Source organism: Hoplias malabaricus, chromosome 2, assembly GCF_029633855.1.
Source record: "Hoplias malabaricus isolate fHopMal1 chromosome 2, fHopMal1.hap1, whole genome shotgun sequence".
NCBI lineage: Eukaryota > Metazoa > Chordata > Actinopteri > Characiformes > Erythrinidae > Hoplias > Hoplias malabaricus.
In genome coordinates, this window is record NC_089801.1 from 9,160,838 (window position 1) to 9,176,694 (window position 15,857).

Here is a 15,857-nt window from a genome sequence, read left to right on the forward strand (position 1 = left end):
GTGTCTCTATGAGAAAAAAATGACAAAGAATAACAAATGTTCACTGCATCAATACAAACCATTGCACTCTGTTAAAGCAATATGGGAATTTGATAAGAGTTTGAGGCTGATACTTTGAGGCTGTTCAGGTATGCACCTGCCAATGCCAATATTGAAACATTTCTCAATCGTATAATCCATCTGAATTAGCATTGTGTAAATATACATTTATTTCTGCAGGGTTACACCTACAGTACAATGAATAATATCATAATTATCCAAGGATTTTGTAAATATTCTCCTCCTTTAAAAATACAATACAAACAATTTCACTATTAGGTAATGGCCACGCCTGTGACAATCTTTTTAAAAAGAAATATTCTACGTCTGGAAAAATACTGTTCATGTAATTTTTATTTTCATTTCATGAAAATGCATGTTTTACCTGTCGTCTGCCTCTGCACCACTGTCTGTCATTATATTTCATTGCATGGCAGCTGGATCAGACAATCCAGAGTGGGAAACGAGGTCAGCGGCTAACTAAACACAAGCCATCTGCCAGTGAAGAAGGTCAGCGAAGCAGTAGATGTGTTAATCTCGGTGTGCTCATAGACCATTTTAATTTTTGGGGATCATCAGTGCACAGGCCTGAGCTGGTAGGCTGACGGATCCTCAGGGAATTCATTATTCTTTCACTATTCGCTCTCTGTGCATTAAATGGTCCAATAGCGGTTAAAAATAAAGTGTGTTGGTGTTAAGCATTTGTCTTTGTACCATTTAAAATCAGATGTCTTGGAAGAGCTAGGTTTACAGGGCCAGCTGGAAATCTTTTTGTATTTTTAATAGTACGGGCAAGATTTTACTCACAATATGTTGCCTTTTTTAACTCTTAACTCTTATTCTGTCTAGGTGTTTTATATTTATTGGAGCTTATCAAAGAAACTCTGATATTGTGTGAAAATTAGACCAAAATAATGAAATACCCAGGGCTTTTTGTTGGCTTTGCTTCTGAAATGTTTTCTTTCCACAGCAGTTGGTTGTTTCTTTTTACAGAAGGTTACTTTTTGTTGGAGAGAGGAACAGAATTTGACCATATAATATACCAAAATGGCTTTTATGCACTTGTCTATGTTTTGAGTATCAAATACCCCTTAAATACCCCATAGTTTTATTATTTACTTTATAATATATTTCACTTATACTGTGCTTTTCTCATAATAATGCACTCTTTTAAAATAAAATGTAAATTCACAGAATTAGATATTAAAATAATTCACTAGGAGAAATGAAAGCAATATATTTAGGCACTTCAGTTCTTATAACTAATAGACCAGTGGATGTAATACATATGCTGAGATCTAAGCTGGTTTGTTTTAAGCAGTTTTGTTTAGAGATGTCAATAAAGTATGTCAGTATTTAGCATCTATGGTAACTAATGGCTGCCTTGGTTTAGGAGGTGTTTAACAATGTAATTAACACCTCGTTGTTACTGAACCTGTGTTTTAAGAGGTCTTGGTAAATTCTTTTACTCATAATCACATTGTCTCTAACATACCCTTGCACAGGCGAATTGTTCCTAAATTGCATTTCTCTAAGCAGATATCAGAGCTAAATATTTTGTTTCTCCCTTTCACAGAAACCCTAAAGCATCCACCCAGAGAGTGAACAAGAAAGTGAACAATGATCCAGTGCTACGCATACAGAATCTTTCCATTCTCATACGCCGGGTCAAAGCATATTATCAGGTGAGTTGATGCTGCTTCATAAAGGTCTTTCCAAAAGTTTGCCCCATTTACTTTGACTGATTTGGTGACTCTGGATTGTTAAATATTCATGATGCTTCATGTTGTTTGTTGATGCTTTGCGGAAAAGATGTTGGACCACAGCATGTATACATGCTTATTTAGCAATGTGCTTTTGCTATTGTGTCCATTCTGTTACCATATTTTACAGGGAATCAAAGCTTCATGCATGAAACACACATGTTCCTCAAAAGATGGTTGCAACAAATGGGAAGCAGAGACTCTCTTTCAAACAAATACTCACACTGAAACGCAATTCCACTCTGGTCACTCGCTTTCATGAGGCTGTGGCTGGTGTGATGTGGAAATGTTGCCTGTTTTCCAGATGGTGCTGCTTATTCTCTCCAGCTATGGAGCTCTGCTCTAGTGCCCTGCAAATGCATTAGACAACACCTTTGAGACTATAGACGTGGTTAATTCAGGATGCGTTTCAATATTGCTTGTTGAGGGAGACTTTGAGGTCGAGATGATTGAATTTGCCAGTGAGTTTTTCCACTAAGCAATGACGTGTAAAAGTGTTACAGGCTGGTGATCTAATGAGGTTGTGGCTCAGATTCATCTTGTTAAAGCAGTTCTTTAGGGCCTTTTGGCAGGAGTTTGTACATCCCTTCTTTGAAACTTTTGCACTGCATTGAAAAAAGGGTTCTGCAGCTAGGGATGCACCCATGTGGCAGTCATTATCTAATATTTCTCTTGAACATATGGGTCAATAATGATTTTGATAATCTGAAATACACATTTTTCTGTACAGGGCTATGATACGTGTGTATGATACTTTCATGATCAATTAAATAGTTTTAACAGTCAAATGCTATATCAGTCTGATGTTAAGTTGTTTTTGGTTTCTGCCACTTTTCTGGAACATCAGGAACGTGACACAGCTTGCATGCACTGCTGGAATGTGTGAAAACAGGGAAAAGCACAGTCGACAGGGCTTGGGAGATGGAATGCCCATAGCCACAGTACTAGATGTACAAGCAATATTCAGACCCCAGAAAACATTGTGTTTTTTTAAACAAAGGTATTAAATATAAGGTAGCTCCAAGTGATAGCATCGCTGCTAGAATTAGCCTTTACATGCTTAATTCACGTGCCTAGCGTATTTTGCTAGCAAATCAAAACACAGTTTAATACGTGATGATCGGATTTGTGATTACACATCAGTGCAGGTCCCGGAATGAATTGAAATATTTGAGAATAGTGCTGGCGGCACGGTGGCGCAGCAGGTAGTGTCGCAGTCACACAGCTCCAGGGGCCTGGAGGTTGTGGGTTCGATTCCCACTCTGGGTGACTGTCTGTGAGGAGTTGGTGTGTTCTCCCCGTGTCCGCGTGGGTTTCCTCCGGGTGCTCCGGTTTCCTCCCACAGTCCAAAAAACACACGTTGAAGGTGGATTGGCGACTCGAAAGTGTCCGTAGGTGTGAGTGAATGTGTGTGTGTCTGTGTTGCCCTGTGAAGGACTGGCGTCCCCTCCAGGGTGTATTCCCGCCTTGCGCCCGATGATTCCAGGTAGGCTCTGGACCCCCCGCGACCCTAAATTGGATAAGCGGTTACAGATAATGGATGGATGGATGGAGAATAGTGCTATGACTCTGTAGAAGCTGGAAGATTATATAGCACTGAGTCAGCAAAAACTCACTCCCAGAGGTGCAAACTTACTAATTAAGTCTCTCCTTAGAACTTGGGGACCAACAAGTCTGCCTCCATCCTTCATTATATAAAAGCACTGGAATCTTTACAACAGAAGGGAGGAAATTACTTGCTGTAGAGATAAGTCAGCCAGTGCTCCATTTCCATAATAATGGTTCTATAATGCTGTTCCAACCTGCAGATTGAGCGTCTCAGCTCTTCACATTTCCGAAGCAGTTCTTAATGGATGAAGAGGGTTGTGTTCATGGTCTAGACGCGTGACTGTTAAAACAATCATAGGCTCTTTGAAATAGATTTTTTTTTATGGAAAAGCTGGCTTTCAACCACGGAAGAAAGTTTATGGGAGAAATATTGCTGTTGCAGTAGCACATAATATAGTGATAAAAGATGAACGTGGCTTTCACATTCATCAGGTTAGAAGAGTTCTTTTTCTGCCTAACATGCACAGAATGTCAGATTACATACTGAATTTTGAGTTTTGATTGTGGCTATATTGATACAAACCGTATTTCCAGAAAAGTTTGGACAATTCAGTAAAAAACTAAATATTTGATGTGCTAATTCCTTTTTTAATACTAAAAAAGCAAAATAATTAATTCCAGTTTTATCACTGACCATCTGAACTGTATTAAACTAATTTAGAATCCAAACTTGAGAAACATTTAATGTAATATTCCACATACATTCATTCATTCATTGTCTGTAACTGCTTGTCCAGTTCAGGGTCACGATGGGTCAGAAGCCTACCCGGAATCACTAGATGAAAGGCAGGAATACAACCTGGAGGGGGCATCAGTCTTTCGCAGAGCAGCACACACTCACTCATTCACTCACACACTCATACCTATGAGAAACTGTCTTGCTACTCAGATTTGTTCAAATGGGCTCGGAAGCACTTTGGGAAACACTTGCCACAAAATGCAGTCCAACTCTACGTCTAGTAATACAACCTGAATCTCTAATATGTACACAAGGAGAAATCAACACCCAAGATCATCTAAGATGGTCCAAAACAGTAGAAACATAAATTATTATTTATGTGAAGGCAAATGTTTTTTTTAGAGAGACGTGTGCTGTATTTGAGATGACGTCTCAAGGACTGCAAGGAAGCAGTCCTTTTTTCAGATATGGGATACAGCATGTGAATTAATGCTTATGTCCTTTCTTTATCCTTGACTTAGTACAGAGAGAGCATTCTTGCCCCATATAGGCTAATCAGGTCACTAGGAACCAGGAGTAATCATTACACAGCATGACATTGGTCACAATATAACACTGTTCTCTGCCTGTATTATTCACTACTGTACAGCTTCCCTACATCTTATATAATATAACGGAGAAGCACAAATATTTTAGAATTCATAGAACTATATATATTTAAATTGTTAGATTTATATTTGTGATTTATTAATGAAGACAAATGCTTCAGTGAATCAGTAATACATATTTCTGTGTAATTTAGTTTAATATGTAGTATGTGAGTGTTGTATTTTCATAATATGGTCACATGTCACTCCACAAGACAACACATTGTGAAAACTGCCCAGGGGGTGTTCCTGCCAATGTGCCGGCTCATTGGGTAGGCTCCAGACCCACCCCAACCCTGATCAGGATCAGTGGATTACAGAAGATTGTGAAAAATCAACAAAACCAACAGTGCAGATTGGTCCAAAACCTGGAGTTATTAAATAAAGGCCATAGTCTTTAGACTGGCTGAGTCTTCCTTTGCTTAAGTCTTCTGAATTTTATGAGTCATCTCTGTGAACTGGCCATAAACTGGCTCTGTCATGAGACCATTTCTGGAATGCATGGTATGCCTCTCAATGTATGATATCAGTTATCAAGTCTTTTTATCATATATCACAGATATTATACAGGCATTTTGTGTTTTTAATATTATGCATGCATCCATCCATCCATCCATCCATCCACCTTCTGTAATGGATTCACCCTGATTAGAGTCATGGGAACCTGAAATCATAGGGTGCAAGGCGGGAACACACCCTGGAGACAGCGCCAGTCTTTTGCATGGTCCGTAACCTAACAATCCAGTGTTACTGAGTTGAAGAGACTACTGCGATAGTTACTGTGCATTTCTGTGTATCTTATTTTGGAACAGACTTGTGGCCTGTTTTTGACTGCAAATTGAACAGAGCTTCATTCTGGGCCTGGCCCTTAGGCAATGAGCACTAAAAACACGTGACTACTTTTTTCAAGCTCTCTTTAGAAGCAATTACGCAGATGTAAATGACATTTTTTTTACCCAACACCCTACACTGCCCTCATGCAAAAGTTACTTTATTCCCACATGTGAGCCTCAGTCTGTCCTGGCTTTTGAAAACACAGACGCTTGGTTTGTTTTGGAAGTCCAGGGTTGAAGTAACTTAGTGGCCAGCAAACACAAAGACCGCCTGTTAAAAGACCAGGCTGGGGAGCAGAGGGAATGTTTGTTTTTGGTTATTTTCCCCCTTTTTCCATCATGAAAAGCATCATGGAAAAAGCAAAATCTATGGCTGAAGTATGATATTTTAGTAGACGTTGGCCTAAAATCACTATATTAGCATTAGACGTAGTATGATTTCAGTAATATGTAATTATTATATGATGATACTTTATGGAGGCTAGATTAATGGTCTGGAGAAGCAGGCATGCTTGTGGCTATACACCAGTCATTGGTTCAGCTGGAGATGAGAAAAAGGATGTTGTGGTTTCATATATCTTCAGAATTAATTAATTCAGAATTAAAATATTAGGACTGTGACTGTTGATTATATAAGTAATCCAGTAATGTAATAATGAGTTTTGTAACAAATATAATAAATTTACTTAAATGATCAGTAACAAATTATGCTTAAATATTACAAAGTACTTTAATAATAATTAATACTTTAATAAAACAGGAATATATGCATTTTAATTGTTTAATTGTGGCAGTCCTAAAATCACTGTATGAAAAAATCTAAATGTCAGCTTATACACATATAAATAAACTTGTTGTAGAATAAAGACATATTTGTGTTAGTAATTTTGGAATCATTTGTGAAGCTTATGATCTTTTAGATTTTGGTTTTGATGCTTGGTAGGCCAAAACATGTTGTATGTGCATTGTGTTTGGAATGCAATTTAGTTTATTAGGGCATGTACTGCATGTAGAATAGCTGCAGGCCAGGTTTACATTCATGCACAGGCCTGTACATTATATGTCACAATGGTCTCCATAACTAGTCACAATAACTTTCCAAGCCATTCATGGACTATATCATGGATAGAGAAAACTCTGTTCTCTGCTACATGAAAATGAACCTATATGGAGCATGTCTGTGTCAACTATAAACTGTAGCATGTAACCAAGGTTATATTTGGGTGTTTGTACCCCCCTCCACCCAAACACACACACACATACACACACACACACACACACACACATCGTAAACATTACTATGATTGGCATAAAGCAGACTGTATTAATACATGCATAGTACATATGGACTCTCTAGAAATTCATTTCTATGGAAATGTTTAATTGATGTTCAGTATTTTTATGTTTGATGATGATACAGGGAGTGATGCTGATCCATAAAAATGTATTAACTCCATGTGGAAGCCAGTGGGGGTGGCTTGTTTTTACATTTTTTTACATTATATATTATGTTTATTTTTACATATTACACTGTTATATATCAGAATGTACATATGTAGCACTGTTGGCCTGCTCATTGTCTTTGCCTGTTCATATTACATGTGAAACTAATGTCTCCATGTATCTCCTATTGTTTGCCTCTCTGCCTTCCTTTCATTTTCTCCATGGGTGTCACCTCTTCTTTTACCAGGCAGCACTTAAACCTCTTACAGAATACAGAATCAGAGCAGCATCCACAAAGCTGTGCACATCTTCCCTGTATTTTTTTGAGAAGCAGAGAGGAAGAGAGAGCGAAAGATAAGAGTAGCACACACATACACACACCCGAAATCTGCACGGGGTGAATCAACCCGCTGACGTTGCCATGGCAACTGTGGTGTCTGCAGAATGGGTGTGATTCAGGTCGTTAGAGCTCTCAAGGCATGCAGAGTGGTGTTTCCAGCGCCTCTGCAGGACAATTGGGTGCCTTGTTCCTGCCTCTTTCCACACAGATGGAACCAGGGACGAAGGGGAAATGAAGTGTTCGCTCAGTCCATTGACACACAAGCACAGAGTAGCCACACACTGCAAATTTAGAGCTGCAGCTGTGGGCAGCGTCTCCTCCCCCTGCACTTTTCTATTAATGCCAAATGGGTTTTAACAGTGCTTACCACATATGCAACATGTAATGCCAATGCATCATATATTTGGCCTGTAGTTTATCCCCACAAGCTTTGGTCTTGGCCCTTAATTCCCTCTCTGGCCTTGCCCAGATGATAATGTCTGGGTCACAATGAACTTCATCTGTTTGTCTGAAACTGGAACCAGTCTTCAAGGTCATCAGTAGTAAATTAGCAGCACTGGAGCACAGAAGACAGAGGATAGAACACAACTCTTGTGATATGTGCCAAAGCCTTTGTGTGTTATTGATATCAGATTCTGCACAAAAGTAGAAAGCAACAGTTTGAAAAGCTTGGCAAAGGTTGCATTTTGATTCTTCATAGTTATTTTTTATAGTGTATAAAAGCTGTTGTAAAACCACTATAATACATGACCTGGTTTATTGCTATTATATGCCATTTTCTAGTTATGACCGAAAAATAGGTTTATTCAATAGCCTGGCATTTGTATTTTGTAACATTTTTATTCCTAATGTATTTCCAATGTAATTGATGGAATTCTCTTTTTATGATTTAAAAAAAACCCTATTCACAAGAAAAATATATAAAAAAAAAAACTGTCAAGAGAAAAAAGGTGTAAATTGTTCACCTGAATGTGTGAGGAAAAGCCCCAAATCACAGTGCAAATAGTTATTTTGCCACCTCAGAGGTGTCTTTTCCCTCCCTCGCTTCTGTTTTCTTGTTTTCACAGTGTGATTTTTATGCTCATACACCCTGCCTTTATCATATATAGATGCTTATACATTCTCTCCAGCTGGTCTTTGTGCCTGTGGCATTGTAAGCATTTGCACAAACATGTCAGTAGTATTTTTATGACTTTTACTTGAGCCAGTCAGTGAGTGTTTCAGTGCTGTTTTATGAAGCGTAGAGGTACAGAGGAGAATAGAGTTTTTTTGGCAAATGAGTTACTGTCTCTCTGTCAGAGGATTTATAAGGATTGTTCTATAAACATTTGAGGCTGAGGTGAAATGTATATGATGGTAGGTGGTGGTCATGAGGGTGACGCCAGAGCAAGGCTTGTTACTATAATAGTGACAAGTGTGTGTCTTTTATAAACTAATCGTTTACTGTTACTATCCAATTGTTCACAAGGATATTTAGGAATATTTAGCCTTTTCTCACTACAGCAATGACTATTGCTTGTTCTGCCCTGACTGTATGCTGTTGTTGTTCATTCCTTTTAGATAAATAATACATTTGGCCTTGTGATCCACCTCTATTTTAGTCATGTCCTTTATGCTCTTTGCTGACGAGAATGCGGCTGACTCACAAAAAAACCCTGGCTATTGACAGATCTCCGCTCTGTGACTCTGACTCTCAGGCAAACCTGCTTCATTTATATTCAGCAGTATTTGCAGGTATTAGATGTACCTGTGGCATCAAAAATCTCAGACACGGTATTCAGTCAAAAACTGTTGATGGGTGGAAGCTCTCAGAAAATATGTGCAGTCGCTGCAACCATTCCAGTGTTGCATAATATGTTTGTAAATTACAGGGTTTGTCATGGGTAAGGAATGTGCAAATTCGATTTTATTATAAACAGCATATCCAAAATAACAAAACTAAACATCTAACCTGTAGAAACTCTTATGTTTTTTTTTTTTTTTTTGAAATCTTGTCTCTGAGGTTTTAGAAGTGCAAGAAAATAGTATATTGAGTGTTGGCACAAGAAATGATGAAGAGAAAGGTGCTGCCGAAAGAGGGTTAAAAGGTTTTATTAGTCTGTTACTTGAATCATCCATGGCAACTAAGCCGTATCTGGTCCAAAACCTAATTTTCTCTCAGTATGTTGTCCATTAGAGTTTACCAGTGTGATCGAACTGTAATGGCCCTGAACTACTCCTGTCAGTGCTTCAGGCCTTTCAAATGTGCATGTGGAAAAGATGGGAACTAAATCTGTGGACTCAGTATAACATTAAAGAATAGATAAGCTGCTTTATATGTCTGATCTGCAGGACAGAGGCCCTCTGCTTATAGTTAAATTTGAGACTGACAGGTCCTGGGTTGTGGGTTCAAATCCTGCCTTGGTGGTCTCTTAGTGTCTGTGGGTGCTCCAGTTTTGTCACATGGTCCAAAAACACATGTTTGTAGCTGGACTGGCTACTCAGAACTGTCCATAGGTGTAAATGTGTGAGCAAATATGTAAGTGTGTACAAATACAAAGATTATAAACTATGCATTGTGTAAGTTGTGTTTGTCTTGTGTTTGCTGACGCGAAAAAACCCCAACTGTAGTCGTACACTCTAAGGAGGCCATTAAAGCACTTGTTATTGATTGCCAGTTGAAGGATCAATGCGAAGTGAATAAGTGCTGACTGCGATAGCAGGCAGCACACACAGCTGAGAGAAAAGTAGGAAGATGTAGCTCCTAAGTGAAAATGGTGTATGAGTGTTTCATTTCTTTTTGTTTCTAGGAGACCCTGCAGCAGCTGGTGACGATGCCTCTGCCCAATGTGCTGGTGCTTGGCAGGAACCCTCTCTCTGGTAGGTGTCCCATACACACTGACTATCCCAACCCCCAGCATTTGCTGTAACTGCTTATGCTGCATTTGTAGAATTATACAGTAGGATGTACACACTTAGGAACTTAATGTAGGGGTTCAAGAGGCCTTTCTTTCAGTTAAGCCTACTTTTTACCTCAAATGCTTTATGAGTACAACATTACAAATACCAATGAGAGTTGAAGGAACTTGTTTTTTGTTTTCCCAGGGTTAATTATAGCAGGCTAATGTTTGCTGTAGAATTTTCCTAATGTGTGACAGCTACCACCCGTTACCACCCCATGATAATAAAGGATAACATGTGCTTCCCTTCCACATGAAGCCAGTCACCTGATTTCTGAATTTGTTCAGCACATTTAAATGGGGGAACTGATTGTACGGCTAAGTCTAGGTGATATAGCAGAAACTAGAACTATTCTGTATGACCATTTTGCAGTAATTCATATTTTATAAGGTTAAAACAAAGAGTCTCTATCAGTTTCACGTGACCTGTGCCAAAGTGGCTTTGCACAATAGTAGTGCTCCATCTGAAAGTGGTTGGCCATGTGGCTTTTATTACCTAGCTATTAGAGCTCTGTGGGGGATGGGAGCATTATCAGCTCAGTGGGAATCTACCCTAGGCTAGAAGGACTTAGCTCCTGATGAAGTCTCACTTCTTTCTCACCCTTAGTCTGTGTATTTTTCTGCCTCGTGCACACACATATTTTTAGTTTTTTTCTCAATCTTGCACTTAGTCTCTCTTTCTGTTGCTCTTAGTTTCTCTTCTGAAGTTAGTCTTAGTCTCTCTCTCTCTCTCTAATTTTTGCACTTGCTCTTAGTCTCTCTCTGATGCACACTTTTTTCCCCTCAGTCTTTCTCCTCTGTCTGCCCTTTGAGATAGAACATGAAACAACCCCACTGTCCTTGCTTGTTGATCTTCTCGCTGCCTTGCCCTCATCATGGCTCAGCAGCTTTACTCACTCGCTCCAGACTTAACTGACTCACTCAGCACTCGCACGCCTGTCTGACAGGTGTCCTGTTTGCTTGTTTTTAGATGAACAACAACAACTGTGGTGAAAACGACTGCTGAATCATGACAGGTGTACTTTAGTGGTAATGTCGGCAAGAACGAAGCAGGGGTCAACCCTGTCGCAGTTGCAGAATTATTTTAGTGACCTGTTTGGAAAAGCTGTTGACTTTTGTTGTTACATAAGTCATGCTAATACATACACAAAGCAGATTAATGTATGAGTAACTCCTAACGTAGTTGTTGTATAAACTGAAAGTAATATAGCTGGATTTTGATTTGTGACATGGTGATAAAAACAAATTTGAATCCTGGGTTAAGCCCAGCTGAGAGGCCCTGCTTACAGAGGATGCTGTCATTCATGAGGTCATATAGAAGCTGGACAGTGCAGGCATAGGCTGAGCTGATCTACAGGAAACTGTGACATTATTAATCACTGGGATCTCACAGAGGAACTGTTTCCTGTTCCTTTTCAGTCATTGTTTACAGGAAGGGGCGGAGGAGGCTGGGTTTAGTCAGTGTCCCTGTGACCTCTCTGTTTCCTGTCAGGATAGAAAGATGGTGATGAAAGAGCTCTGAAAAAATACTCACACGCACAAAAAAAGTAGTTCCGTCACTCTAGACCCAAGAGAAGACAGGGGTTGTGTTAGGTGAATGTTAATACAGGTTTTAGAAGCTTCCCTCCATCTCGCTCTGCTCCTCTCCTCTAAGCCTACTTGAATAATTCATACACTGCACACTAAAGCAAAGGCTCCTTATCTGACACCAGCATATGCAGGAATTTTCCTTCTCTTTTAAAGTGGTGGTGCTCGTGCATGTAGGTGTGAGCTATTATTGTGATACCAGCTTTTCTAGATTAACTACGATGAATACAAAGCAGATTTTCCATATGCTATGCTTTCCAGCCTGCACAGCTCAGTATGACTAATTCATGCCTTAACTCATCATTTTTTCTTTGTGTCTGGCAGTACTCATTATTGCATGAAGTAATTATCATTTCTTTCTAATCTCAATTTAGCACAATTCTCATTAGACAATGATTAATGAGTTTTAAATTCACAGCGTTTTAAGGAAACATCTTTTAAATGTTTTAAGAATTTGCAATAAGTCAGCTCTCACCGTTTAAGTGATTTGTCTGGCCTTTAACAGAATTTACTGTTGGAGCTGTGTTGCAGAACTGGTGTGTGTTTTTTTTCCGTCCGCACAAATATAGCCTCCCTATCTTACGCCCTGCTGCTGCATCTGGTGGTAATCCATGGCACTTTTGGCCAGGCTGAATTAAATATAGGTCACTGATGGAGAAAACATTCATGCTTTAATGTTTTTTTAAACATCCTGTTAGCTAAGCTGTTCTGTCTCCGAGTATCCTGTATGTGCAAGTAGTGAAAAGATCAGATTCTGCCTCGTATACAGATTTTCTCTAGCAGAAGAAGATAGTTGAATGACATATGTTTTTTACGTTATTCTATTTTTACTTAGATTTTCTTTTTGCAACACACAACTGTATTAGGGTTTAAACTAGATGAAGGTATAGATTTTGCGGTTGTATCTTGTGCAGAAAGATGCGTCACTGCTTTACTTCCACTGTAGTCAAACAGGCCTACTCTTTAAGCCATTTGTTTATTTGTAATCGTCTGCTCTGTGCTCCACCTCTCTCTGCACGAGCGGACTAATCGGAGCCAAGTGGCACAGTTGGAGGAACCACCTGCCTCTTCCCCTCTGAGGGCACAATCCCTGCCTAATTCTGCTGTGTTAACACTTCAGCTCCCAGAGCAGCTGCTTTGCTGCTCTATCTGTTTGTTGTGCCTCAGCTACTTAAGTTGCCACTGTGTGTAAAAAATTGTAACAAATAGATTAGCGTTTAAGCTGATGTTTTTTTTTTTCTGTTTTCAGAGCAAGGCTTGACAGAAGTGAAGAAACTCCTGTTGCTGTTGCTGGGGTGTGCTGTCCAGGTGAGGCCTCAAAGGTTCACTGTCCCCACGGAAATACAACTAATTCTGGGTTTCCCGAGAAGCTACAGATTGCATGAAATAGAAAGTGAGGTAGTTGCTGACGCTATCAGCGTGACAGGTGGCAGTGGCTGGCGACAGGCCAATCTTGAAATCTGTGAGAAAGACTGTCTGCATCGTGGGAGGGCTGCTCTGATCTTCTAAACCTGCGCACACACACACACATACACACTTGCGTACGTTTAACAGATTTAGTTACACTGTAAATAGGAATGACAACACCTAATGTTATTGCTTTATTCATTATATTAATTCCTACTCAGTTTATATTTTCCCTGTTTTAGTCATTGCCACATGCACCCATTAACTAAGAATGTGCCAATCACTCACATTGCCAGCGACCTGCGAGTGTGACCACAATAATGTGTCTCCTCTGAGAGGTAGCCAGCTACCTCTCTTTTTTATTTGTGCTGCTAACACAACACCAGTGGAAAGCTCAATGCTTTTGAAGCAGAACACAAACTGCCCTAGTCTGTTAAGCCACCTAGAAGATGCCCACGCTGGGTAGCAATATTGTTGTCAGGAGGGCCATACTACCAAACCAGAGAGCAAGGCCACATGTGCTCTCATGGACTCCTGGCTTCAGAAGCATCACTAGGGATCAGACCAGAAATCTCCATGTTTTTTGATAAATTTTTTAAAAGTAGCAAGTGAATTGTTTTTTTTTTACATAAGCGATATTTGCTTAAGTGCCAAGCATTTGTGAACAATATATCTGTAAACTCTCCTAGTGCAAGTGTTCCAGTTACTGCACAGGTGGGTTTGACTGTAACAGACTCAGAGCCTAGCTGTTACAGGTTATTAAATAATATGGTAAAATTATGGTAAAATTGTGCAAATGTTATGAATTCATTATTCATTTAGTTTTTAAACCAAACATAAGTATGTGAAACACATAGAGTGTGACCATATTTACTTACCTAACAACTAAAAATACAGTTTTGTGTCACCCTCTCCACTATAATATGAATATATTATCCATATAATATATGAATCAAATTGAATATATTTTACAAATCACAATAAATCTTTCCTAGCTCCTGTGGTTATTCTGCTGCTGATATTTTGCTTATAGTTCCTACTGACTTCCACTTGAACCGTTAGATTTAGAGCCAGCCTCAAAGACTGCTTCTTTCAAGTCACTCACAGCATAGATTACACATACTAGGCCTGGACATAGGGTAAATGGTGTATATGAAACATGGAGTAAAATACGAGCTTTCACAATTTTATCATTGTATTTGTAGTGAAGATGTGTGTGTGTGTCCACATTCTTCTGTGGATTGTTAATAATAATAATAAAAAAAGCAATCCTAGTGGAAACATGAGTGTGCAGTATTGTATAGTGTTTGAGAGCAGTTACTCTGGTGAGCTCCTGCAGACTTTCTCAATATTGCCAGACTCACAGTCTCCTTTCCCTGTCTGTTTGCAGTGTGATGAAAAAGAGGAGTACATTGAGAAAATCCAGACGCTGGATTTTGACACAAAGGCAGCTATTGCGTCTCATATTCAGGAGGTAAGGAGCAACCCCCAAGACAGTTCACCCCAGGAAGTAGTTTCAGTATTTTGAGTTTAATAGGGCCTAACAAGTATGGTCAGAGAAAATCTAGTCTCATGGGACAAGATCTTGTAGGGAAAACATTTAGAGATACACATGAGAATGAAGACTAAATGCGAGGGGGGGACATGGTGTTGCAGATTTATGTCACGTTTTTTGCGGAACACAATACTTGCTGTAAAAATGATCCCTTACAAGCAAAATTAGCTAACAATAGCATTAGTATTTCACTTTTGTTGCAGAGTCTGCTCCAGACAAAAAAATAGAGGGCATGGATTAGAGAAGTTCAGAGTCAGGTTTAAGAGGGTTAGAGGGCATGCTGTTGTTTGTGGTAGGTTTAACAAGTTTTTGTCAGTTGCCTTCTTTGTTCTTACAGTTTATGTCATGCTCTGGTGCTTGTGTGTGTGTGTGTGTGTGTGTGTGTGTGTGTGTGTGTGTGTGTGTGTGTGTGTGTGTGTGTGTGTGTGTGTGTGTGTGTGTGTGTGGTCCTAAAGGTTACCCACAATCAGGAGAATGTGCTGGATATGCAGTGGCTGGAAGGTGGAGAGCCTCCTCTTGAAGACCTGGACTCTTTGTCTAGAAACCTGGCCTTCCATCTTAAAAGGCTGGTGGATGAGAGAGATGAACACTTGGAGGTAAGATAGCTAAAGAGATCAGAGGTTCTGCTGCTGTTCAAAAATTTATATCATAACTGGGGTTTCTTCTCAGTATTAACTTGCAATCTCATATTCATCTCCATATAGATTTCATATGTATATCTCATATAAATCTCAGCCTGAATTTCCAGTACCCATTCAAATGTGCTAAGTCTGCTTTTTCGCTTCACTGTAGACTTTTCAACTGAATTCTGCTAAGCTTGCTGTGAAGTTTTGAATATACATTTTCAACATTTGTATTGAGTGTGTAAAGCATTTGTAGTGTCCTGGGGGATTCCAGGTGTGGCTGATTAGGCTCAGATCTCCCCTAGAGTCAGTGGGCTTTGAGGACATTTCCCCCTATCCTCCACTCCTCTGGGCATGGATAATGATCTACAGAGTTCGACTTGTGGCCAGCCGC

The 15,857-nt window shown here is 39.5% G+C and overlaps 1 protein-coding gene across 3 annotated transcripts in view; it reads left to right on the forward strand.

Moving 5' to 3' along the window:
- The window catches only part of ccdc88ab (coiled-coil domain containing 88Ab), a 44,794-nt gene that overhangs the window by 7,903 nt on the left and 21,034 nt on the right, over positions 1 to 15,857 (forward strand). For all 3 annotated transcript variants that reach the window (XM_066651619.1, XM_066651636.1, XM_066651628.1), the window contains exons 3-7: positions 1,616 to 1,724; positions 10,142 to 10,211; positions 13,128 to 13,186; positions 14,676 to 14,759; positions 15,296 to 15,436. In XM_066651619.1, coding sequence (XP_066507716.1) covers positions 1,616 to 1,724; positions 10,142 to 10,211; positions 13,128 to 13,186; positions 14,676 to 14,759; positions 15,296 to 15,436 — 463 coding nt within the window. The remainder of the gene's footprint in view (positions 1 to 1,615; positions 1,725 to 10,141; positions 10,212 to 13,127; positions 13,187 to 14,675; positions 14,760 to 15,295; positions 15,437 to 15,857) is intronic.